At 40.3% G+C, this 25,430-nt stretch overlaps 1 protein-coding gene, 1 long non-coding RNA gene, 1 other non-coding gene and 1 pseudogene across 3 annotated transcripts; 1 reads left to right on the top strand and 3 right to left on the bottom strand.

Annotated features, from left to right (window-relative positions):
• LOC134326206 (zinc finger protein 208-like) overlaps positions 1-25,430 on the bottom strand; it is a 339,536-nt pseudogene that overhangs the window by 209,684 nt on the left and 104,422 nt on the right.
• trnaq-uug (transfer RNA glutamine (anticodon UUG)) lies at positions 4,145-4,216 on the top strand. Its single transcript has one exon. It is a non-coding gene; the product is annotated as a tRNA-Gln (tRNA).
• On the bottom strand, positions 16,472-19,145 carry LOC134327011 (maternal embryonic leucine zipper kinase-like). Its single transcript, XM_063009099.1, has 11 exons — positions 19,112-19,145; positions 18,931-19,016; positions 18,697-18,813; positions 18,464-18,607; positions 18,309-18,377; positions 17,963-18,055; positions 17,673-17,771; positions 17,429-17,497; positions 17,238-17,336; positions 17,031-17,117; positions 16,472-16,767 (listed from the first exon to the last, which is right to left on the bottom strand). Exons 1-11 carry the CDS (start codon positions 19,143-19,145, stop codon positions 16,747-16,749), a joined length of 918 nt encoding a protein of 305 aa, XP_062865169.1. The 3' UTR covers positions 16,472-16,746.
• Positions 19,194-19,660, bottom strand: LOC134326998 (uncharacterized). Its single transcript, XR_010014667.1, has 3 exons — positions 19,616-19,660; positions 19,375-19,532; positions 19,194-19,239 (listed from the first exon to the last, which is right to left on the bottom strand). It is a non-coding gene; the product is annotated as an uncharacterized LOC134326998 (long non-coding RNA).

The following is a 25,430-nucleotide window of genomic DNA, read 5'->3' on the forward strand; positions in this document are numbered from 1 at the left end:
AATATACAGCCATTAATGTCTAAACCACCGGCAACAAAAGTGAGTACACCCCTTAGTGAAAGTTCCTGAAATGTCAATATTTTGTGTGGCCACCATTATTTCCCAGAACTGCCTTAACTCTCCTGGGCATGGAGTTTACCAGAGCTTCACAGGTTGCCACTGGAATGCTTTTCCACTCCTCCATGACGACATCACAGAGCTGGCGGATATTCGAGACTTTGCGCTCCTCCACCTTCCGCTTGAGGATGCCCCAAAGATGTTCTATTGGGTTTAGGTCTGGAGACATGCTTGGCCAGTCCATCACCTTTACCCTCAGCCTCTTCAATAAAGCAGTGGTCGTCTTAGAGGTGTGTTTGGGGTCATTATCATGCTGGAACACTGCCCTGCGACCCAGTTTCCGGAGGGAGGGGATCATGCTCTGCTCAGTATTTCACAGTACATATTGGAGTTCATGTGTCCCTCAATGAAATGTAACTCCCCAACACCTGCTGCACTCATGCAGCCCCAGACCATGGCATTCCCACCACCATGCTTGACTGTAGGCATGACACACTTATCTTTGTACTCCTCACCTGATTGCCGCCACACATGCTTGAGACCATCTGAACCAAACAAATTAATCTTGGTCTCATCAGACCATAGGACATGGTTCCAGTAATCCATGTCCTTTGTTGACATGTCTTCAGCAAACTGTTTGCGGGCTTTCTTGTGTAGAGACTTCAGAAGAGGCTTCCTTCTGGGGTGATGGCCATGCAGACCAATTTGATGTAGTGTGCGGCGTATGGTCTGAGCACTGACAGGCTGACCCCCCACCTTTTCAATCTCTGCAGCAATGCTGACAGCACTCCTGCGCCTATCTTTCAAAGACAGCAGTTGGATGTGACGCTGAGCACGTGCACTCAGCTTCTTTGGACGACCAACGCGAGGTCTGTTCTGAGTGGACCCTGCTCTTTTAAAACGCTGGATGATCTTGGCCACTGTGCTGCAGCTCAGTTTCAGGGTGTTGGCAATCTTCTTGTAGCCTTGGCCATCTTCATGTAGCGCAACAATTCGTCTTTTAAGATCCTCAGAGAGTTCTTTGCCATGAGGTGCCATGTTGGAACTTTCAGTGACCAGTATGAGAGAGTGTGAGAGCTGTACTACTAAATTGAACACACCTGCTCCCTATGCACACCTGAGACCTAGTAACACTAACAAATCACATGACATTTTGGAGGGAAAATGACAAGCAGTGCTCAATTTGGACATTTAGGGGTGTAGTCTCTTAGGGGTGTACTCACTTTTGTTGCCGGTGGTTTAGACATTAATGGCTGTATATTGAGTTATTTTGAGGGAAGAATAAATTTACACTGTTATATAAGCTGCACACAGACTACTTTTCATTGTGTCAAAGTGTCATTTTGTCAGTGTTGTCCCATGAAAAGATATACTTAAATATCTGCAGAAATGTGAGGGGTGTACTCACTTTTGTGATACACTGTACATGAGGTCCAGGAACAAAATGCAAAATACACTATATTACCAAAAGTATTCACTCACCCATCCAAATCATTGAATTCAGGTGTTCTAATTACTTCCATGGCCACATGTGTATAAAACCAAGCACCTCGGCATGTAGACTGCTTCTACAAACATATGTGAAAGAATGGGTCGCTCTCAGGAGCTCAGTGAATTCCAGCGTGGTACCATGATGCCACCTGTGCAACAAGTCCAGTCGTGAAATTTCCTCACTACTAAATATTCCACAGTCGACTGTCATTGGTATTATAACAAAGTGGAAGCGATTGGAAACAAGTGGTACCATGTAAAATGACAGAGCGGGGTCAGCGGATGCTGAGGCACATAGTGCACAGAGGTTGCCAACTTTCTTTAGAGTCGATCGGTACAGACCTCCAAACTTCATGTGGCCTTCAGATTACCTCAAGAACAGAGTGTAGAGCTTCATGTAATGGGTTTCCATGGCCGAGCAGCTGCATCCAAGCCTTACATCACCAAGTGCATGGTCTAAACCATGGGGTGCCGTCTGGCTTTGTCAGGGGTGCTGTCAAAAATATTCTGATAGTGATGGGTCGTTCTCGAACGATCCGATTCTATTGAACGGCTCTTTAAAATGAACAAAAGGAACTGAGTCGCGCCTCTGGGAGCCGCTATATATATTTTTATTTCTGCGCAGTTCTTAGCGGCTGTAATCCACCCAGTCTGCTTCGCATCAGTACAGGGAATTAATCAGTCATAATAAGAGCTGTTTATTGTCCAAATTCAAATTCGAAAACAGAGAGCAGCGAGCGAGCGAGACACACACAGAGAGAGAGAGAGACACACACACACAAACTGATCGTTATTACTACCTCATTACTGTAAATATTATAATTTGTATTGTTATTATTTTGCACTGTTTTTTAAATATTTTATTCTATTTTATATTTTTTTGCACAAGTAACTGTTTTGTATATATTTGTTCTTTTTTTATTGTTATTTTTATTATTTTTCTGTAACTTGCTTTGGCAATACGAATGTCCTTATTTGTCATGCCAATAAAGCTTTTTTTGAGTTGAGAGAGCCATAACCGAGCTACAGAGAGAACATGCAGAAAAGAAGCAGTGCTCTTAGTATAATGACAAATAATTGAGAAATAAACTATAAACTTGTTTAATTATGTTAAATCTGATTCGTTCATGGCGTGAACTGAGCTTTTCAAGCCTAACTTACATCAAGAACAAGTACAGGGAGCGACTGAGGGCTCTGGACCAGGAGCTCCATTTCTGCCTCTCATCCATCCCTGCCAGAATAGGGCGATTGTGTGCATCATCCCAGGCTCAGGTTTCCCATTAAAAGTAAGTCACGTTTCAGGAGTCTGGCTCGGCCCCTTAGTTCCAGTGAAAGAAACTCTTAATGCTCCAGCATACCAAGAGATTTTGGACAATTTCATGCTCTCAACTTTGTGGGAACAGTTTGGGGATGGCCCCTTCCTGTTCCAACATGACTGCGCACCAGTGCACAAAGCGAGATCCATAAAGATGAATAAAAGACCTTTTGGATGAATTAGAGTGGAGACTGCGAGCCATGCCTTCTCGTCCAACATCAGTGTCTGACCTCACAAATGCGCTTCTGGAAGAATGGTCAAAAATTCCCATAAACACTCCTAAACCTTCCCAGAAGTGTTGAAGCTGTTATAGCTGCAAAGGATGGGCCGACATTATATTAAATTAAATGGGACCTCACTCAAGTTCATATGCGTGTGAAGGCAGACGAGCGAATATTTTTGGCAATATAGTGTAGTTTTCATAGGACAAACATTTAAGAACCTACAAAACCTCTTAGATGTGTATTAAGAAAGTCTGAACATAAGAAATGAGTAGACAGTGATGTCTGAAGTAGGACTGAGATCTCAGATCATTAAAATAACATGAAACTAATTACGGGTTACAAAAGGTTTTTGTTTCTGCCATGCAGCTGGTTGAATGGAGTTAGTGTAGAATTATGTACAAAGATCTAAAGAGAACAGATGAACTGGCTGGTTAGCTCAGTTGGTTAGAGCATGGTGCTAATAACACCAAGGTTGCGGTTAACTATTAAAGGTAGCATGGCTGAGAGTCAGGTAAGCATGTGCTGTGTATCAGGACTTTCTAACCTGAGTAATTTAATCACTGAAAGTAAGAATACCACCCTGTTCTTCTACCATCTTTAATTCTGGCTTCATTTCACCTAATGAACATGGCATGACCTTTATAAATGATTACAATCAATTTTGTCAATGGCAAAAATAAATAAATAAATAAAAAGAGAACTGCTGTGTAATTTAGTGAATTCTTGCACTGCACATGGCAGAAGACTAAAATAAATTTAGACCGTGTAGAATAAAAGTATTAGGAAAGTATGAGGTTACAGCATCAGCTTTTATTTATTCTTAAAAGAAAAATACATGAACCTCAGTCATCTCACACGAAGATCTGTTCTGCTCAACAACAGTAAAGCTCTCCATCGTTTCTGTGTGGCAGCTCCATAACTGAAGGGCTGTCAGTGTCAAGTGCCGCTCCATCCCAAAATATAATCGCAAATCATTGTTTACAGCGCCATCAAACAGCCAACTTGCTCTTAAATGACTAATTATTAACTTTTGGGCTTAAGTAAAACCTCACTGCGTGGTTCCATGGTGTAATGGTTAGCACTCTGGACTTTGAATCCAGTGATCCCAGTTCAAATCTCGGTGGAACCTGGCTTTATTTAGGTAAAAACACTCTTATCAATGATGAGTAGAGAATAGTGTTCCACATGTGACTGTTCTATGCCAAATTGTAACACCAAAAGGCAAATCATTGTCATTGATTCACCATTTGCTGAGTAAATAAAGCCAAAAAGGAAAATACACACACACAAAACTTCAGACTTTACTTTTACATCTCAGATTTTTTAAACTTACGTGATTTATATAATTCTGAGCTAATTTAGAAGTTTTCAGTCAGTAAATAAAAGTAATTTTAGTTAAACATTGCCACCCAGGTATCAAAATAACTATTCCACTGTTAAACTGCACCGAGTTAAGTTTACCCAGCTAACACAGAACGTTCCCGTAACGTTAGATTTTGGTTCCCCTATGGTTATTTTTAGGGAACCATCCCATAACGTTATGGGAACGTTCTATTTTCGTTTAAAAAATTAGCGCTGTTCCCGGAACGTTCCGGGAACTATGAAACCTAACGTTCTCTCATGTTTTTATGAAAACTAACAGAGAACGTTATCTAAAAGTTGCCTTAAGGTTTTCTTTCTTATGTGTTTAAAGTAACGTTCCAGTAACGTTCCCGGAAGGTTTTCTTATGATCTTTAAAGTTTTTTGGTAGGAACTTACCAAAAAAACAGCCTTTTGCTTGGGACGGTCCATGTAGATCAACCTTTACTTACAAGTACCAACTATAAAACTATGAAACCTAACGTTCTCTCATGGTTTTATGAGAACTAACAGAGAACGTTAGGTAAAGCTTGTATAAGGTTTTATTTCTTATGTGTATAAAGTATCGTTCCAGTAACGTTCACGGAAGGTTTCTAAGTTAACCCAGCTAGCACAATCATCTGGCCCAGTTCCCACTTTTCTATCGGCACAGTCGGCCGAGTGTCAGAATCGGCCAGAATCAATGTAGCCAGATCCGGCCCAGTTGTTACCACAGCTGGGTTTGGCTGGTGCTCGTAGAAACGCGTGCGCGCCGACGCTGGTTGTCCGGCTGTGGCCCAGCGTCCAGTCTCTGATTCAGCGGCGGCAGAACGAGCGTCACCATAGCAACAGTGCGACGCGAGCCGTTGAAGAAGAGGAATCGTTCGTTCGTGTGAGGTAAATAAACATTTAATCTTAACAACTTTTTACTTAGTAAAATGTAAGCAGAAAGTATATTAATGAGTTTTGGATTAAGATAGAGAACAATTTGGAAATGGAAACTGTTAGGTAATGTTATCTAGTTAGTTTCAGGTTAACTGGTAGTCTGAACTGAAACACTTCAGGTAACGTTAGCTAAAAGGCTAACAGTTTCTAGCATTAGACAACAGCTGCTAAATAATTAAAGTTCATTGAATACTGTGGATAACGTAAACTTAAAAGCTACAATAAGCAACAAGAACAACAACAACAATAATAGTAATACAATAATAAGCAACAGACGACCTACCATCTCTGACTACATCCACAAGGTGGACCAACAAAGCAGGTGTGTATAATTTAAGAGTGGACAGTGAGTGGACACGGTATTTGAAAACTCCAGCAGCGATGCTGTGTCTGATCCAGTCATATAAGCACAACACACAGTAACACACCACCAACCACATCAGTGTCACTGCAGTGCTGAGAATGATCCACCACCTAAATAGTACCTGCTCTGAGGTGGTCATGTGGAGGTCCTGACTATTGAAGAATAAAGTAAAAGGGGGCTAACAAAGTATGCAGAGTAACTGATGGACGACAGTGGAACTGTAGAGCTACAAAGTGCACCTATAGATAGATAACTTTATTAATCCCATAGAGAAAGTCAGTAAATGGTTAGTAAACTATATGGTTAGTGGAGCTGATAGAAAAAGAGTATACATACAAGGAGGTGGTTTTAATGTTATGGCTGATCGTATATAATTTTATAACCCAAAGATTGTCCCTTGTATTTTTTGTAGATATTCAAGTGTCCACTACCATCACTGAGCCACATTTGCTTATTCACCTCTCATACATGAGTAAAAACTATGAACACTACTCTGCAGCATCTAACATCCAGTGTAGATCATCAGCCAAGGTCACAAGATCCAGCAAGAAGGTTCTGGGTTCGATCCCCAGGTGGGGCGGTCTGGGTCATTTCTGTGTTGTTTGCATGTTCTCCCCATGTCCGCATAGGTTTCATCCGGGTGCTCCGGCTCCATCCCACAGTCCAAAGATATGCAAGTGAGGTGAATTGGAGACACTAAATTGTTCATGACTGTGTTTGATATAACCTTGAGAACTGATGAATCTTGTGTTATGAGTAACTACCGTTCCTGTCATGAATGTAATCAAAGTGTAAAACATGAGGTTAAAATCCTAATAAACAAACAAACAGTACTTCTTTATATTGTATATATATATACAGTGTATCACAAAAGTGAGTACACCCCTCACATTTCTGCAAATATTTCATTATAGCTTTTCATGGGACAACACTATAGACATGAAACTTGGATATAACTTCGAGTAGTCAGTGTACAGCTTGTATAGCAGTGTAGATTTACTGTCTTCTGAAAATAACTCAACACACAGCCATTAATGTCTAAATAGCTGGCAACATAAGTGAGTACACCCTACAGTGAACATGTCCAAATTGTGCCCAAATGTGTCGTTGTCCCTCCCTGGTGTCATGTGTCAAGGTCCCAGGTGTAAATGGGGAGCAGGGCTGTTAAATTTGGTGTTTTGGGTACAATTCTCTCATACTGGCCACTGGATATTCAACATGGCACCTCATGGCAAAGAACTCTCTGAGGATGTGAGAAATAGAATTGTTGCTCTCCACAAAGATGGCCTGGGCTATAAGAAGATTGCTAACACCCTGAAACTGAGCTACAGCATGGTGGCCAAAATCATACAGCGGTTTTCCAGGACATGTTCCACTCTGAACAGGTTTTGCCAGGGTCGACCAAAGAAGTTGAGTCCACGTGTTCGGCGTCATATCCAGAGGTTGGCTTTAAAAAATAGACACATGAGTGCTGCCAGCATTGCTGCAGAGGTTGAAGACGTGGGAGGTCAGCCTGTCAGTGCTCAGACCATACGCCGCACACTGCATCAACTCGGTCTGCATGGTCGTCATCCCAGAAGGAAGCTGACGCACAAGAAAGCCCGCAAACAGTTTGCTGAAGACAAGCAGTCCAAGAACATGGATTACTGGAATGCCCTGTGGTCTGACGAGACCAAGATAAACTTGTTTGGCTCAGATGGTGTCCAGCATGTGTGGCGGCGCCCTGGTGAGAAGTACCAAGACAACTGTATCTTGCCTACAGTCAAGCATGGTGGTGGTAGCATCATGGTCTTGGGCTGCATGAGTGTTGCTGGCACTGGGGAGCTGCAGTTCATTGAGGGAAACATGAATTCCAACATGTACTGTGACATTCAGAAACAGAGCATGATCCCCTCCCTTCGAAAACTGGGCCTTATGGCAGTTTTCCAACAGGATAACGACCCCAAACACAACCTCCAAGATGACAACTGCCTTGCTGAGGAAGCTGAAGGTAAAGGTGATGGACTAAACCCAATTGAGCACCTGTGGCGCATCCTCAAGTGGAAGGTGGAGGAGTTCAAGGTGTCTAACATCCACCAGCTCCGTGATGTCATCATGGAGGAGTGGAAGAGGATTCCAGTAGCAACCTGTGCAGCTCTGGTGAATTCCATGCCCAGGAGGGTTAAGGCAGTGCTGGATAATAATGGTGGTCACACAAAATATTGACACTTTGGGCACAATTTGGACATGTTCACTGAGGGGTGTACTCACTTATGTTGCAGCTATTTAGACATTAATGGCTGTGTGTTGAGTTATTTTCAGAAGACAGTAAATCTACACTGCTATACAAGTTGTACACTGACTACTCTAAGTTATATCCAAGTTTCATGTCTATAGTGTTGTCCCATGAAAAGATATAATAAAATATTTGCAGAAATGTGAGGGGTGTACTCACTTTCGTGATACACTGTTTATATGGGAATATGAGTTTTTTAGCCATATCGCCCAGCCCTACTGGAAGTGATGCTTAATGTAATGGACATTTAATAACATTTGTACCTTAAATTTCCTGAGTGTCTGCAAAACAAAAGTGTTCTTTTGTATCGCGAGTGATATTTTTTAAAGGCCATATTGCCCACCCCTAGTGTTGTGTGCATACTGCACACTTCTGTACTGAAAGCGCTGCGTACTTCCTCCAATCTAGTACAGACTCTGTTAGTATGCAACTCTGGATGCAGCTAATGTTTCTCTCCAGTGTGAATGCCCTGGTGTCTTTTAAGAGCACTCTTTGTATTAAAGCTCTTCCCACATTGTGAGCACTGATACGGTTTCTCTCCACTGTGAATGCGCTGGTGGATTTTGAGCTCACTCTGTCTAGTAAAACTCTTTTCACATTGTGAGCACTGATACGGTTTCTCTCCAGTGTGAATGCGCTGGTGGATTTTGATATGACTCTTTTGATTAAAACTCTTCCCACACTGTGAGCACTGATATGGTTTCTCTCCAGTGTGAATGCGCTGGTGTATTTTAACCACACTCTTTGTATTAAAACTCTTTCCACACTGTGAACACTGATACGGTTTCTCTCCAGTGTGAATGCGCTGGTGGGTTATGAGATCACTCTTTGTAATAAAACCCTTACCACACTGTGAGCACTGAAACGTTTTCTCTCCAGTGTGAATGTGCTGGTGTCTTTTGAGATTACTCTGTTGATTAAAACTCTTTCCACACTGTGAACACTGATATGGTTTCTCTCCAGAGTGAATGTGCTGGTGTTTTTTCAAATCACTCTTTGTATTAAAACCCCTTCCACACTGTGAGCACTGATATGGTTTCTCTCCACTGTGAATGTGCTGGTGTGTTTTGAAATGAGTCTGTTGATTAAAACTTTTCCCACAGAGTGAGCACTGATACGGTTTCTCTCCAGTGTGAATGCGCTGGTGTATTTTGAGCTCACACTTTGTATTAAAACTCTTTCCACATTGTGAGCACTGATATGGTTTCTCTCCAGTGTGAATGCGCTGGTGTGTTTTGAGCTTACTCTGTGTATTAAAACGCTTCCCACACTGTGAGCACTGATATGGTTTTTCGCCAGTGTGAATGCGCTGGTGTTTTTTTAGATCACTCTGTCTATTAAAACGTTTCCCACACTGTGAGCACTGATATGGTTTCTCTCCAGTGTGAATGCGCTGGTGTATTTTGAGCTCACTCTGTCTAAGAAAACTCTTCCCACATTGTGAGCACTGATACGGTTGCTCTGCAGTGTGAATGCGCTGGTGTTTTTTAAGATCACCCTGTGTAATAAAACTCTTTTCACACTGTGAGCACTGATATGGTTTCTCTCCTGTGTGAATGCGCTGGTGTATTTTGAGATGACACTGGAACCTGAACCTCTTTCCACACTGTGAGCACTGATACAGTTTCTCTCCAGTGTGAATGCGCTGGTGTATTTTGAGATGACACTGGAACTTGAAGCTCTTCCCACACTGTGAGCAGACGTTTCCTTCTTCCTGTGTGGGACTGAGAGAGGTGTTAATGCTGACAGTACCAGCGGACGTTTGCTGATTACTGGAGCTTCTGGTGGGCGTCAGATCCTCATGTTCAGTCTTAATCTTCACCAGAGTCTCATATTTAACATGGTTGCAGCTCTTGATGTGATTGTGGAGCTGATTTTGGGTTGTAGAGGAACGTGGACACGAGGAGCAGCAGAAATCCTTGTTCAGTTCTGAAGCACAAAATAATTAAATACATTTATAACATTATAAATAATTAGGGCTGTCAAACGATTAAAATTTTTAATCGCGATTAATCTCAGAATTTCATATAGTTAATCGCGATTAATCGCATTAAAAAAAATCTGTGTAAATGTTATAGAAAACAAGGATTTTTAAGTGAAATGTTACAATTAAAATGGTGAACACATTTTATGCTAAATGTACTAATGTTAAAAACTGCTGGGACAAGAGAAAACTGTAAGGGAGTTTTATTCACTCACATACTAGGTAGTAATACTATCCAATGGTTTGATGGACGTTTCTACACGAAGTGAGTGTGTTTTGACCCTTTGGGGCTTCCATAGTTCATGGACAACGTGCTTGACTCAGCTGTCCGGTATTCTTTACCGTAACAGAATAAGTTAATAAAGTGTTCTGCTCCCGACAACTTGTGAATATAGCGTGTATTTATTTCTTTATTATGCAAGTGCAGATGCTACGACGCTCTTTTACATTTTGTTAACAAACCGCAAATGAAAAACGGTGACATGTCCGACATTAAAACGTTTGTTCTACCAGTCAAGTCTCAACATGAACTAGAATTTGCGTTAATGGCACTATTTATCTTAATCGCGTTAAATTGAGATTGCGTTAATGCGTTATTATCGCGTTAACTTCGACAGCCCTATAAATAATCAATACATTTATAACATTATAAATAATCAAATACATTTATAACATTATAAATAATCAAATACATTTATAATATTATAAATAATCAAGTATATTTATAATATTATAAATAATCAAATACGTTTATAACATTATAAATAATCAAATACATTTATAATATTATAAATAATCAAATACATTTATAACATTATAAATATTCAAATACATTTATAACATTATAAATAATCAAATACATTTAAAACATTATAAATAATCAAATACATTTATAATATTATAAATAATCAAATACATTTATAACATTATAAATAATCAAATACATTTAAAACATTATAAATAATCAAATATATTTATAACATTATAAATAATAATATATATTTATAACATTATAAATAATCAAATACATTTATAACATTATAAATAATTAAATACATTTATAACATTATAAATAATAAAATACATTTATAACATTATAAATAATCAAATACATTTATAACATTATAAATAATCAAATACATTTATAACATTATAAATAATCAAATACATTTATAATATTATAAATAATCAAATACATTTATAACATTATAAATAATCAAACACATTTATAACATTATAAATAATCAAATACATTTATAACATTATAATCAAATACATTTATAACATTATAAATAATCAAATACATTTATAACATTATAAATAATCAAATACATTTATAACATTATAAATAATCAAATACATTTATAACATTATAAATAATCAAATACATTTATAACATTGTAAATAATCAAGTACATTTATAACATTATAAATAATAAATACATTTATAACATTATAAATAATCAATTACATTTATAACATTATAAATAATCAAATACATTTATAACATTATAAATAATCAAATACATTTATAACATTATAATCAAATACATTTATAACATTATAAATAATCAAATACATTTATAACATTATAAATAATCATATACATTTATAACATTATAAATAATAAATACATTTATAACATTATAAATAATAAATACATTTATAACATTATAAATAATAAATACTGTTAGTAATTGTTAAACTGAGATCTGATGCTAAAGTCCTGTAACGTGATTCATCCTGCATTCATCATTTCCTGCTCACACTGATCTGCATGAGCACAATACAAGCTTTCACTGTATGATGCTTCATCCCAGGTTCCTCTGATTCTATTCAATCCAAATCTTATTTTACTCAAGATAAAAAATATCTTACTGAGTTCATCTTTATCTTCAGGTTCTTCCTTCTTCACAGGCTTCATCTGGAAACCTCCACACTGTTGGTCCTCTGGGGTGAGGTGTTCCTCAGAGGTGACGTGTTCCACAGGGATTAAAGATCCTTCACCTGAAATTCATCAATATGTGAAGAAGAAACTCAACAACTGGAGGAAACTGAAGGTTGTGGGTTTAGTTACCACAAATAAATACTACTTAGATTTAATCCAGACTGGAAGTATCAGCACTTCTACACAGGACAGTACGGTACAGTACAGGTTCTAATCCCACTATCCACATTCTCTTATTATTTCTACTATACTAACCACACTGTACTGTACTAACATGGCAAATTGCTCCACATTTACTTACAGAAGTAACTTCCATCTTCTTCCTCCTCCTTTTTTATTAGTTTCTCTTGGAATCCTTCATTTTGTAGATCTATGGGGGTGACGTGTCCCTCTTCTGCTGACTGCATTATTAAAAGAGCTGACAGGCAGACAGACAGATAGACAAATGTACTTTATTCCCTATTAAAGAGAAATCCAGGAAAATTCTTTCAGACTGTTTTAACTGTTTATTTTTAATGCTGTGAGGCTGTAAACAGGGTGAAAATGTTGAAACTATTGTGGGACTGAGCAGCATCAGACAAAAAAGACTTCTAATAGAACTTTTTGGGTTGGTTTCACAGACGGGGATTAAGCCTAGTCCTAGACTACACAGCATTTTGAATGGAGATTCTCTATTTAAAGCTAAATGTAGTCCTGGACTATAAGCCTTAATCCCTGTCTGGGAAACAAGCCTTTGAGTTTGGTGGAAGTGGTTTTGTGGCCCAAAGTGAAATGATTAAGTCTGATGTTCTTTACATCTAGTTTCTCATCCACTCCCAATAACAGTGCTGTACTAATACTTTTAACTTTTACTATAAACCTGTAAAACAACCTGTAAACAAAGCTACAAGAACTCGCTGTTTGTATCAAACATTAAACACTGTAAACAAAGCTGAAAATGTGACGCGTTTATATCAAAATGTTAGATTTAATAATGAATAAACTCTGAATCCGTTACAATCCACTGATTCATCGGTTCAATGAATCGGTTCATCAGTACTGAATCATGTGTGATGCTAACAGTTAGCGGAGCAGCTAATAGTTTGTGTGTTTAAATAAAACTGAAGTTAAAGCTCCTCAAATCCTCACAGTGATGTTTTATTATAAACTCTAGTTTTATTATTAATTAGAATGTGGTTATAATTAAATATAAGGGTTATAATTAAATACATATTTTACTTACAGATGAGGCTCTACAGTACAAACACAGCAGCTTCTTGTTCTTCTTATGATGTTTAATGGCGGTTGGCAGAACAACTTAAGACGCACCAGCGCCACCAACTGGACTGGAGTTGAACAGCAGCTTAGCAGTAAAACATCTCCATTAGCCCTGTATCTCTCAGCTCCAGTGTTGGGGGGAACGCGGTACAGTCACGTGATTACTTTTTATCTATAACGAAGTAATGTAACGCGTTACAGTTACATATTTGTAATGACATTACAGTTACTGTGATGAGGGATGAGTCGTTCGCGAACGAACCGATTCTATTGAACGACTCTTTTGAAATGAACTAAAAGAACCGAGTCGCTCCTCTAGTATAAGGACAAATAATTAAGGAATAAACTCGTTTAATGATGTTAAATCTGATTGGTTCATGGCGTGTATGTTTTAAAGCAGAAACAAACACAGGTACATCTCTGCACAAGAGAGGATTTTTCTGAAACTAAATAAATAAAGTAAATAAATGGAATTTGTTTGTAGATGTGATTCCAGTATACAGTATTTGTTTGGGTTTAGAATGTAACGTGAAAGTAAAGTAATGAGGAACGAGATTACATTTTCCAGGATGTAATGAGTAAAGTAATCCCATTACAATTTTAGTTAAGTAATGAGTAATGAGTAATGGATTACTTTTTTGAGTAACTACCCCAACACTGCTCAGGTAGCTTTAGAGAAGACTACAGTCAGTCCTAGACGTTCTTCCAAGCAGTTTCTCTAATGTCATGTTTTCTTTTCCAACTCACACCTTCACACCAGTAGAAGCTTAAAAATAACAATACAAACCAACTAGTCTATAAGCACAAGAGGATTCATCTTTACAGACGGTGCTGTTTATGGTTTTACATTTTAAAACATGCTTTTCTTCACTAGGATTCATATGAACTGGGTTTTATGCACTAGAAGATGGTGGGATAATTAAACGTAAATATGAGTATTTCTTTTAACAAAGGAGTTTAGCTACCACTAATTTGATCTACGTATAGATAAACACAAAGAACAAAGACTCATGATGATAGAACAATGCAACACTGTTCAGTCCACAGCCCTCCATTCACACCTTCTCATGTACATTCTGGTTGAGGACGGTTCATTATTTGCTAAGTGGAAATCATCTAAAGACTAGAATTTTGGAGTGTAGACCTAGAAGTGTTAAAGTAAGAGGCTATTCATTTATGAAAACTTTGCAAACACCATAAAGACCAGGGTAGAATTCTTCCACTTGAAAGTAAAAGTTGTTCTGTGTTTATTAAAGTAGATTAAAACTAAACTCCTTTGTTAAAAGAAATACTCATATTTACATTTAATTATCCCACCATCTTCTAGTGCATAAAACCCAGTTCATATAAATCCTAATACAGACTGCACTGAAATTACATTCAAAAATAAATAAATACTATTGTGGTAGTTCAGGTGTTTTCTTATCATGGAGGTGATCAATTGACCAAGACCAGTTGAGAGGTCGGGAGACAAGTGTTTCTTTATTGATGAATAAATGTATTTGTTAAACTGTAAATTCCATCTGAGTCCTCTGTGTGATGAGAGTTTGGTTTTGAATCCGATGTCAGCAAATGTGTCCATGGTTGTTAAATGTGACTAAACTGACGGTCCATGTATTTGTATGTATGCTTGAGCTGGAGTGACAATAGAAAGTGGATGTAAAGGACTGGGTGGGTAATAATTCAAAATAGTTCTTCACGTAACCTGAAATTCTATTCATAAATCATAAGAGAATAAAAAGACTAAATTGTTAATAAAGAAGATTGGAGAGGAGAAGAAAACAGGAGAGGAAAGAACAGAAAAGAGCAGAAGTGAAATTTAGAGCTTTTAGTATTTAAAGTGTTACTATTAAATGTTCTTTAATGAGATCTAAAAGGATTATAAAAAATTAATAAAACGACTAATGGTTTAATGATAAAATATTACTAGCTGTAATACCAATGTAAACAAAATACATCACAAAAAAGTATCAATCGGAATGTAAAATGAAAGTATATTATTATTAATAATAAAAGATTCACTAGTAGTACTGATCAATCATTTGCCATTTCAACAATATCTGTGACACCCTGGATTCTGGGCTAGTTTCAGCTTCAGGGTTGATTTTAGACCAGACATTAGGCTGGATAATTCTGCTGAACCTGGCAACTCTCACGATTTTCCCGCCAAATTGGGCTTGTTTAAAAAATTCAGTCATGGTTGAAAATTGGGCTACTTTCAAAATGTGTCATGGCTGTCTAAAAGCTTTCATTGCAAACCGTACAAAATGTTTTTAATGAGGATTTGGGCTCACATACCTATGAACAAGGTCTGCTAGTTTTAGCATGTGAAGGGTGGGTTTAGACAGACTTATGCCTTGTTCACACTACACGACTTTTGTCCTGATTTGCCGGCTCGGTAGCAACTCAGTGTTTGCTCGGAGATCGAAACTCTCACAATCGCTATGTGTGAACACTAAGCGGCTCCAAATCGGCTCCGGACCGAATCGAGATTTCTAGCATGTCAGATATCTGCATCTGAGTTGGCCGACTGGCAATGACTGCTATATCGAACAGTGAGGGGAGGAGTGTGAGGGGAAATGCAGGGGAGGAGTGTAAAAAGATGGGACAGGGGCGTAATATAGTTTATATCAGAATACATCAGCACACACACAAGTTTTAAAGTATTTCTGACCTGATCGTTTTCTACAAAACACCCACGCTGCACTGCAAAAAATATTTATTAACCTCCAACTTACTATAGAACAATCCAAGCCAAATCCACTCAGATTCATTTATTTTTCCTCTTTTATTTTACGCTGCACATCAGCGCACAAACTTTGATCGCTCACTACTTGTTTACGTGCATTTTTGGACATTTTCGTAACAAAACGTAGTTTGGGATACCACAGAAGCTCGCCCGCGATTCCAGTTGGTGATAGATTGTGTAGTGTGTGACCCCCTATGGCCGATCAGTCGTGTAGTGTGAACTTGGCATTAGTCTCCAGATTGGAAGCACGTTTGAAAAAAGCGGACGAGATCTTTTGACCTTGTTGAAATAAACAATCCTTGTGATGTCCCCCTCTTGTGGCCCTTTTGTAGAATTGTAATGAAATAATATGAGTTGAGAGACATGAGTTTATAAAGTTTTAGGGTAACGATCTCAGGCTGCTCTGAGTGAGCTGACAGTAGGTCTGTATCTTCACTGCTGAGTTTAATGTTCTGTAACATGTCAGGAAACGTTGTGTTGCTATTGTAAAAATGAACATCCATGCACCTTCATATATTCAGTGAGTTTATTTATTTATTATTTAATGTAATAAGATTTTGATGCTTGTTGATCCTGGTCATCCATGTTCTACACTTCTCATACAGCTGTGTGAATCAACAAGGGCGGCACCTCAGTGGAGTTCATCTAACCAGTCACACACAGATACCCAAAATGCATCGTTCTGGTAAAAAAAGAGAGAGAGGATGGGTTAGAGAGAAACATCTGCAACAATCATTGAAATGTGGAATTGAGATGTAACGTTTCCTGATTGGATGGTGCCACCATCGTCCCTCCTTGTCACACCGACGGTGTCTCCTGCTAAATAAAACAAGAAGAGGTGTAAGAACATTCCAGAAGCTGTAGTGTTTGGACAGATGAGCATGTAGAGCAGCGTTTATCAGGTAAAATACACTGATTGTGGAAATGTTACTATTTCTTACACGTCCGCTCAGCTACACACTGGACTACTGCGCTGCTTCCTTCTCAAGAGCAAAAGATACGTAGCTGTGGTCTGATCACTAATAAATATGTGTCTACATTTTAGCATCTGTGTTGATGCAGATACAAGTACTGAAATGTACCTCAGACACCAGCTGCTTCATGCTTTGGTTGGACTGTCTGAACATCACAGCCATCTCAGTGATGCTTTCTTCATCTAGATGATCCAGCTGAGACACAAAAACACACACAGACACAAATATATGAGTATGTAGGATAATAAAGATACAATCTTCTGTACGGTGGATCTCCATCATGTCACTGTACTACGTCTAGGGTGGATGTTGTACCGGACATGTGCTGTGCCATTCCACAGGGCTGCTGTACCCCTTCATTACCCACTCATGATCCAGCAGATGCTCCACCTTTATGCGCCGCTCTGGAACCACCTACAGGACAAGATACAAGAACTTCAGGTGATGAAGCCCACAGAGAAACACACACCCACTTTGCTCACATTAAACACACCATAAACACACACCTGCAGCATTTCCTTAATCAGCAGTACAGAACCAGGAGACAGCCAGTCAGGAGTGTCAAAATGTCCTTTCTGAGGAAACACAGAGCAAAACAATCACATCTGATCAAAGAACATCGCCACAAGCCATTACTGTTACTTTTACTGTATGTTTAACATGCTGCTGATCATTAAATAATGGATTCTGTTTCATAATCGTAACAAGACGTGTATGCCAGTGGTGTTTCATTGTAGTTCCAAGACTTACAGTGATTTGTTCATGGAGCTCCTCAAAGTCGTCACCGCCGAACAGGAAATAGCCACACAGCATGACATATAGGATAACACCCAGGCTCCAAACATCTGCCTAAACACACACACACACACACATTCATTGTCTTTTTTAACCATGCTTTATCCTGGTCAGTCCCCTCATCCAGACCTCATAGAATAACTCATGAATGGGGCTACAGAGGGGACTGAACACCTTGGATTTAAAGACTTTCCAATTGAAGTTTATCAGGAATAACCTGGGGACACACCCACACACACACCTACCTCTGCACCAAGATAGGGTTTATCATCAATGATTTCTGGTGCCATGTAGGGAGGGGTTCCACAGCCCTCAATCAGAGCAGTACCCAATCCACCCTACAACAAAACAGATTTCTATCAACCGAAGGTCCAACTGTTGACTCACATCTGCAACACAACACACAAACTGAACCAGCATGGCTCTGTGATGTCCTGTTCATCTAACTGATCACTGAAACTAATTGTGGACACCATGTGTGCAAGGCTTTATTAAAGCATGATGGATGGGGGTAAGCACACCACCTTACTAGACTCTCTGAATGGCACGCTTGATTTAAGTATACACTACAGTCTTAGTAGAGACACGAACCTCTGGTTTGGCACAGAGACCAAAGTCGATGAGCTTGATGTTGTTCTTCTCATCCAGCATCATGTTTTCCTGAGAGTCAAAATAAAACACGTCATGTACAAGCACTAACAAAGAAAAAGCACAAAGTATAAGTGGAAACCGTTTGGCTGACGCACTGGCTTAAGGTCACGGTGGGCGTATCCCTGGCTGTGGACGTAGGCCAGCGCCGAGACGATCTGACGGAAGATCCTGCGCGTCTCCTCCTCCGATAACCTGTCGTTATTATCGATGTGGTCAAACAGATTTCCACCCGGACAAAACTGGAGGAGAGAGCGAGTCAAGTGAGCAGCAAATCATCATAAATCCAGAGATTAAATAAAATCTGATAGTTTCCAACCACTGATGGTACCTCAAGCACCATGTAGATCTGGTCAGCAGTCTCCATGACTTGGTACAAGCGGCACACGTGCTGATGATTGAGGTTCTTCAGGGCTTCAATCTCTATCCTCAAATCAGACAACTCATCCTGCAATGGGGATGAAACCGGAACAGTTTTATGACTTTTCAGATCAGAATTAGGAGAACCAAACGTTTGGAAACTGAGACACGTCCGTCTTTAACAGACGGTTTTGCTGAAACTAACCCCGAGCTCTTTCTTCTCCAGGATCTTGATGGCCACTGGCTCTTGAGTTTGAATGTGCCTGCCTAGCTTGACCGTCGCATAACCACCTGAAGAACGATTGAATTAAACAAAATATTAAGTCAGGTTTTAAAAGATGCACATCTGTGTTACACAAAGGCAGAGAGACGACTGAAAGTGGTACCAGTTACCTGATCCAATGGTTTTGTAAACCTCATAGCACTTGTGCAGCTCAGAGACGTCCTTAACCACACGTGACGTTCCCTCTGTGATGTCGTCCGTCTCGGGTACAGCGCATGGTACCTCAACCTGCTGCCCACAAGAGACATATTATTATTACTGATTGCTCTTCCTGGCCTCTTGTTTGGCCTCTTCAGAAGGTTGTCACAGGTATCTGGAGCCAAGGGAGAAACCAGGGGAGGATCAACACAGCAAACTGATACTCACCTGGTTCCCATCCGCCTTACGGTCACCTTTGTAGACTGAACCGAAGCCTCCCTTTCCCAGCTGCTCTCCATCGGTATATCGGCTCTCAAAGCTGTCCGGGTTCATGTCGGTCGTCTTCTCCTCTTGACGTTCTCCGTTGGTGGTTTCTCCTTCAGCATCTTCAACACAAGTATCACCAGTGATGCTCCATGTGTCATGTGGACCAAAAATAAGGGTCTACATAAAGGTTCGGCGTACTCACCCTTGTTCTCGAGAGCATCACAGACGACTTCTCCAGAACTGATCCCACCTACGAAGCCCAAGGGTTAAATATATAGTCACTAGTTCAATAGTGTGGAACTCTAACGTGGTGGTGTTAAGGTTACCTGGAGCTTCAGAAGTCACTCGTGGTCCCTGTGAGTCTGTCTGCTTGCTTGAGGAATCTGATTCCGAATCGTTCTTGTACCCGTCTGATTCCTCCTGATTCAGACGCATTAAACTGGTGTTAAAGCCGAGAACTGAACCCCTCCCCTCCCGGAGTATAGTGGTAATGATAATTCACCTCGCTCTCGACTGTTTCTTCTTCTCTCTCAGTCAGGTTCTGAATGGCGCTGATCCACGCCCGTCTACTTGCCTCACAGTCGGCCTGGAACGTACAGCTCCTGTACACACACGGTGATAGATACAGATTGTATAGGATGCAGACAGATAGACAGATTGAGTAGATAGATAAACAGATAGATAGACAGACATTCAGACAGACAGATGGATAAATAGTCTGTCTATCTACATGTCTGTCTTTCTATCCATCATCTTGTCTATCTATCTTTTGTCTGTTTATTGATCATCTGTCTATCTCTGATGATTATAGATCTGGAATTACCTTGTGGGCGTCACCACCTGGAAGCAGAAGCGTCGCCCGGCGTCCTCGCAGCTCTGGACCGAACAGCGCTGCAGGTTTTCAGCCAGCACCGTGAAGTCACGCTGGGGGAATAGAACATAAAACCTTCTTATTTATACAGTCGATGATATAAACGCCGGTGAAATCGTCCCAGACTTAAACATGACAGGGCGGTTAGGGGCGCATCCCGGCACAGAAGTCGACCTCTGCTGTGATGCGCCTGAATTATGAGGGGCGTAAGACTGCGGTGCATTATGGGTATTTCACAGAGTCCAGGAGAGAGCTGATTTAGATCATGTAAAGTCATGTGACCTACCTTAAACCTCTTCTTGTAGAGAAGCTGATCGTTTTGTATGATGAACCACCGCCTGCACAGATCAAACACATCGTATATACAGTGTATCACAAAAGTGAGTACACCCCTCACATTTTTGCAAATATTTTATTATATATTTTCATGGGACAACACTATAGAAATAAAACTTGGATATAACTTAGAGTAGTCAGTGTACAGCTTGTATAGCAGTGTAGATTTACTGTCTTCTGAAAATAACTCAACACACAGCCATTAATGTCTAAATGGCTGGCAACATAAGTGAGTACACCCCACAGTGAACATGTCCAAATTGTGCCCAAAGTGTCAATATTTTGTGTGACCACCATTATTATCCAGCACTGCCTTAACCCTCCTGGGCATGGAATTCACCAGAGCTGCACAGGTTGCTACTGGAATCCTCTTCCACTCCTCCATGATGACATCACGGAGCTGGTGGATGTTAGACACCTTCAACTCCTCCACCTTCCACTTGAGGATGCGCCACAGGTGCTCAATTGGGTTTAGTCCATCACCTTTACCTTCAGCTTCCTCAGCAAGGCAGTTGTCATCTTGGAGGTTGTGTTTGGGGTTGTTATCCTGTTGGAAAACTGCCATGAGGCCCAGTTTTCGAAGGGAGGGGATCATGCTCTGTTTCAGAATGTCACAGTACATGTTGGAATTCATGTTTCCCTCAATGAACTGCAGCTCCCCAGTGCCAGCAACACTCATTCAGCCAAAGACCATGATGCTACCACCACCATGCTTGACTGTAGGCAAGATACAGTTGTCTTGGTACTTCTCACCAGGGCGCCGCCACACATGCTGGACACCATCTGAGCCAAACAAGTTTATCTTGGTCTCGTCAGACCACAGGGCATTCCAATAATCCATGTTCTTGGACTGCTTGTCTTCAGCAAACTGTTTGCGGGCTTTCTTGTGCGTCAGCTTCCTTCTGGGATGACGACCATGCAGACCGAGTTGATGCAGTGTGCGGCGTATGGTCTGAGCACTGACAGGCTGACCTCCCACGTCTTCAACCTCTGCAGCAATGCTGGCAGCACTCATGTGTCTATTTTTTTAAAGCCAACCTCTGGATATGACGCCGAACACGTGGACTCAACTTCTTTGGTCGACCCTGGCGAAGCCTGTTCTGAGTGGAACCTGTCCTGGAAAACCGCTGTATGACCTTGGCCACCATGCTGTAGCTCAGTTTTAGGGTGTTAGCAATCTTCTTATAGCCCAGGCCATCTTTGTGGAGAGCAACAATTCTATTTCTCACATCCTCAGAGAGTTCTTTGCCATGAGGTGCCATGTTGAATATCCAGTGGCCAGTATGAGAGAATTGTACCCAAAACACCAAATTTAACAGCCCTGCTTCCCATTTACACCTGGGACCTTGACACATGACACCAGGGAGGGACAACGACACATTTGGGAACAATTTGGACATTGGTCACTGTGGGGTGTACTCACTTATGTTGCCAGCTATTTAGACATTAATGGCTGTGTGTTGAGTTATTTTCAGAAGACAGTAAATCTACACTGCTATACAAGTTGTACACTGACTACTCTAAGTTATATCCAAGTTTCATGTCTATAGTGTTGTCCCATGAAAAGATATAATGAAATATTTGCAGAAATGTGAGGGGTGTACTCACTTTTGTGATACACTGTATATATATATAATTCCTACTATATACACTAAGCATCAGTGTACAGACCTGTTCCAGGTTTTAAACACACTCCTGGTCCTCTTAAACAGAAACCCCTCCATCAGGAGCGCTTCCTCCGCCTCCGCGCCGCCCCCGTGACCGGGGTTGCCCCTGGAGGACGCCCGGGGAGGCGCCCCGCAACACAGCACACGCAGAAACCTCTGTCTCAGAGAAGCAGCCATCGTAAATGAGGAGAAAATCTAAATGCTGCTCCTGAAGAGCACAGGTCCACATTGTGATGTCACAGCGTTCCGAGGGAGCAGAGTGAATTTACCTTTACCATATATGGGCATGACTGGATTCATGTGACTGCACATATACTGACTTGATTTCCACTGTGGGACGGCTTCTGGAGGGTCCTGGGTTCGATTACCGGGTGGAGTTTGCATGTTCTCCCCATGTCCTGGAGGTAACAGGGTACCCTAGGTATAAGTGTGTTTGTTTACACGTGTCTGGCAACCGGTCAAGAGTGGTTTGTTAATTCCACCCAGTAAATCACACCCCATACCATGACACACCCTGGTACTGGTACTGACACACCCCCATACCATGACACACCCTGGTACTGACACACCCCCATACCATGACACACCCTGGTACTGACACACCCCCATACCATGACACACATGAGATTTTAGACGCAGCTTAACGTCACCTCAGTGGGGGAGGGGTAATCAGTTCACTCCAAACAACTCAACTTGTTAATAGCAGTTTACTTTAAAATCAGCTCAATCAGCTCAAAACTACAACAGTCTTGTAAAAAGCGTATACATTGGGTCCACCCTTCAGACAGCCATCTGCAATTTCAAAGTTTAGAGATTAAAAATTTTAATCAAACTAATTTTATTGGGCTGTTTGTGCCATGTTAATATGTGTCTCTGTGGTAATTTGCGTTTCTTAAAAGTGCAGGAGACAGAATACTACTTTTAATGTCTACTAAAAATACTTTTAATTTGATTTTTGAACTTGAAACGGAAAACGAATAACGCCCCGTGTCCCTGTTTTTCAACTTTGGGATTTGAAGTGAAAAACGAATGACCAAAGGTACACGGACCTTAAATAGATCATGATGGACTGTACAAACGCTTTAACATAGTTAACGATGTGGGTTGACAGGATGTTATACGTGTTGCACAGGGGCGTAACTACAGCGGGGGTGTATGGGGCAGGTGCACCAGGGCGCTGAGCACTGAGGATGAACTAGTCCCTAATAGGCGAGCTACATCACTAGTGTGGAAGTTTTTCAGATACAGAAGGTCAGACTCCAAACAAACGACTGTAATTTGCAAAACGTGCAAAAATACGATGACGACAAACAGTGGCAACATCACATTTACTTCAGCACCTAAAGCAAAAGCACCCACGTGAGTACGAGGAGTGTCGATCACTGCTAATTTTTAAGTCATCAACCGTTAGAGTATAAATCGAATTTTATTGAACCTCCCACTGATAACAGTATATTCTTCAAAAATAAAAAAAATCACTGTTCCAAATTATTTTGCACAACAGAGTTTCAAAACATTTTATAGGTTGTAAAGAACTGAAAATGGTCATTTGTTGAAGTGGCAGCATTCACTGAAATCAAAAGATATTTCAATCAAAAACATCCTAACAGACCAAGTTACATGTTAACACAGGACCCCTTCTTTCATATCACCTTCACAATTCTTGCATCCATTGAACTTGTGAGTTTTTGGAGAGTTTCTGCTTGAATTTCTTTGCAGGATGTCAGAATAGCCTCCCAGAGCTGCTGTTTTGATGTGAACTGCCTCCCACCATAATATATCTTTTGCTTGAGGATACTCCAAAAGTTCTCAATAGGGTTAAGGTCAGGGAGGATGGTGGCCACACCATGAGTTTCTCTCATTTTATGCCCATAGCAGCCAATAACACAGAGGTAATCTTTGCAGCACGAGATTTGTCATGCATGAAGATGATTTTGCTGCACGGCACGGTTCTTCTTTTTGTACCAGTGGTCAGTCAGAAACTCTATATACTTTGCCAAGGTAATTCTCACACCTTCAGGAACCCTGAAGGCCCTTCACCTCCTTGCTGACATCGCAGCCTTGTTTGGACATGGTGACCATCCACTATTCCATCCATCTGGACCATCCAGGGTTGCACGGCACTCATCATGTATGTCTGGGCCCACTGCAACCGTTTCTGCTTGTGAGCACTGGTTAGGGGTGGCCGAATAGTAGGATTATGCACTGCAAGCCTCTGGAGGATCCTACACCTTGAGGTTCGCGGGACTCCAGAGGCACCAGCAGCTTTAAATACCTGTTTGCTGGTTTGTAATGGCATTTTAGCAGCTGCTCTCTTAATCTGATGAATTTGTCTGGCAGAAACCTTCCTCATTCTGCCTTTATCTGCACGAACCCTTATGTGCTCTGCATCAGCCACTAATCTCTTCAGAGAAGTAGTATGATTCAGAGTATGATGATCAGGCTTAAGTTTTCGTGAAATATCAAATGTTTTCATACCTTGTCCAAGGCATTGCACTATCTGACGCTTTTCGGCAGCAGAGAGAGCCTTTTTCTTTCCCATATTGCTTGAAACCTGTGGCCTGCTTAATAATGTGGAACGTCCTTCTTAAGTAGTTTTCCTTTAAATGGCAAACTAATTATCACAGGTGTCCGAGATTGATTTCAGTGATTCAAAGAGCCATGAGACACAATACCATCCATGAGTTAAATTGAGAAACAAAAAATTTAATCTTTATGACACTTAAATCCAATTTGCATAATAATTTGGAATGCGTTTACATTATATCGTATCGTATATCACCACTTCTCAAAAGCATATGGAGATATGAGTTTTTTTACCATATCGCCCAGCCCTACTGGAAGTGATGCTTAATTTAATGGACATTAAGTAACATTTGTACCTTAAATTTCCTGAGTGTCTGCAAAACAAAAGTCTTCTTATACAGGTGCTGGTCATAAAATTAGAATATCATGAAAAAGTTGATTTATTTCAGTAATTCCATTCAAAAAGTGAATCTTGTATATTATATTCATTCATTACACACAGACTGATATATTTCAAATGTTTATTTCTTTTAATGTTGATGATTATAACTGACAACTAATGAAAACCCCAAATTCAGTATCTCAGAAAATTAGAATATTACTTAAGACCAATACGG

The sequence above is a fragment of the Trichomycterus rosablanca genome, chromosome 14 (genome assembly GCF_030014385.1).
Source record: "Trichomycterus rosablanca isolate fTriRos1 chromosome 14, fTriRos1.hap1, whole genome shotgun sequence".
In the NCBI taxonomy this organism is placed as follows: Eukaryota; Metazoa; Chordata; class Actinopteri; order Siluriformes; family Trichomycteridae; genus Trichomycterus; species Trichomycterus rosablanca.

Bases quoted from the DNA above. Each gene is read 5' to 3' on its own strand.
- LOC134327011 (XM_063009099.1), bottom strand. From the start codon at position 19,145: ATGAGGTTTACAAAACCATTGGATCAGGTAACTG. The intron at 19,017-19,111 runs GTACCACTTTCA...ATCGTTCTTCAG, and splicing joins ACCATTGGATCAGGTAACTG to GTGGTTATGCGACGGTCAAG. The intron at 18,608-18,696 runs GTACCATCAGTG...TCTCTCCTCCAG, and splicing joins AGATCTACATGGTGCTTGAG to TTTTGTCCGGGTGGAAATCT.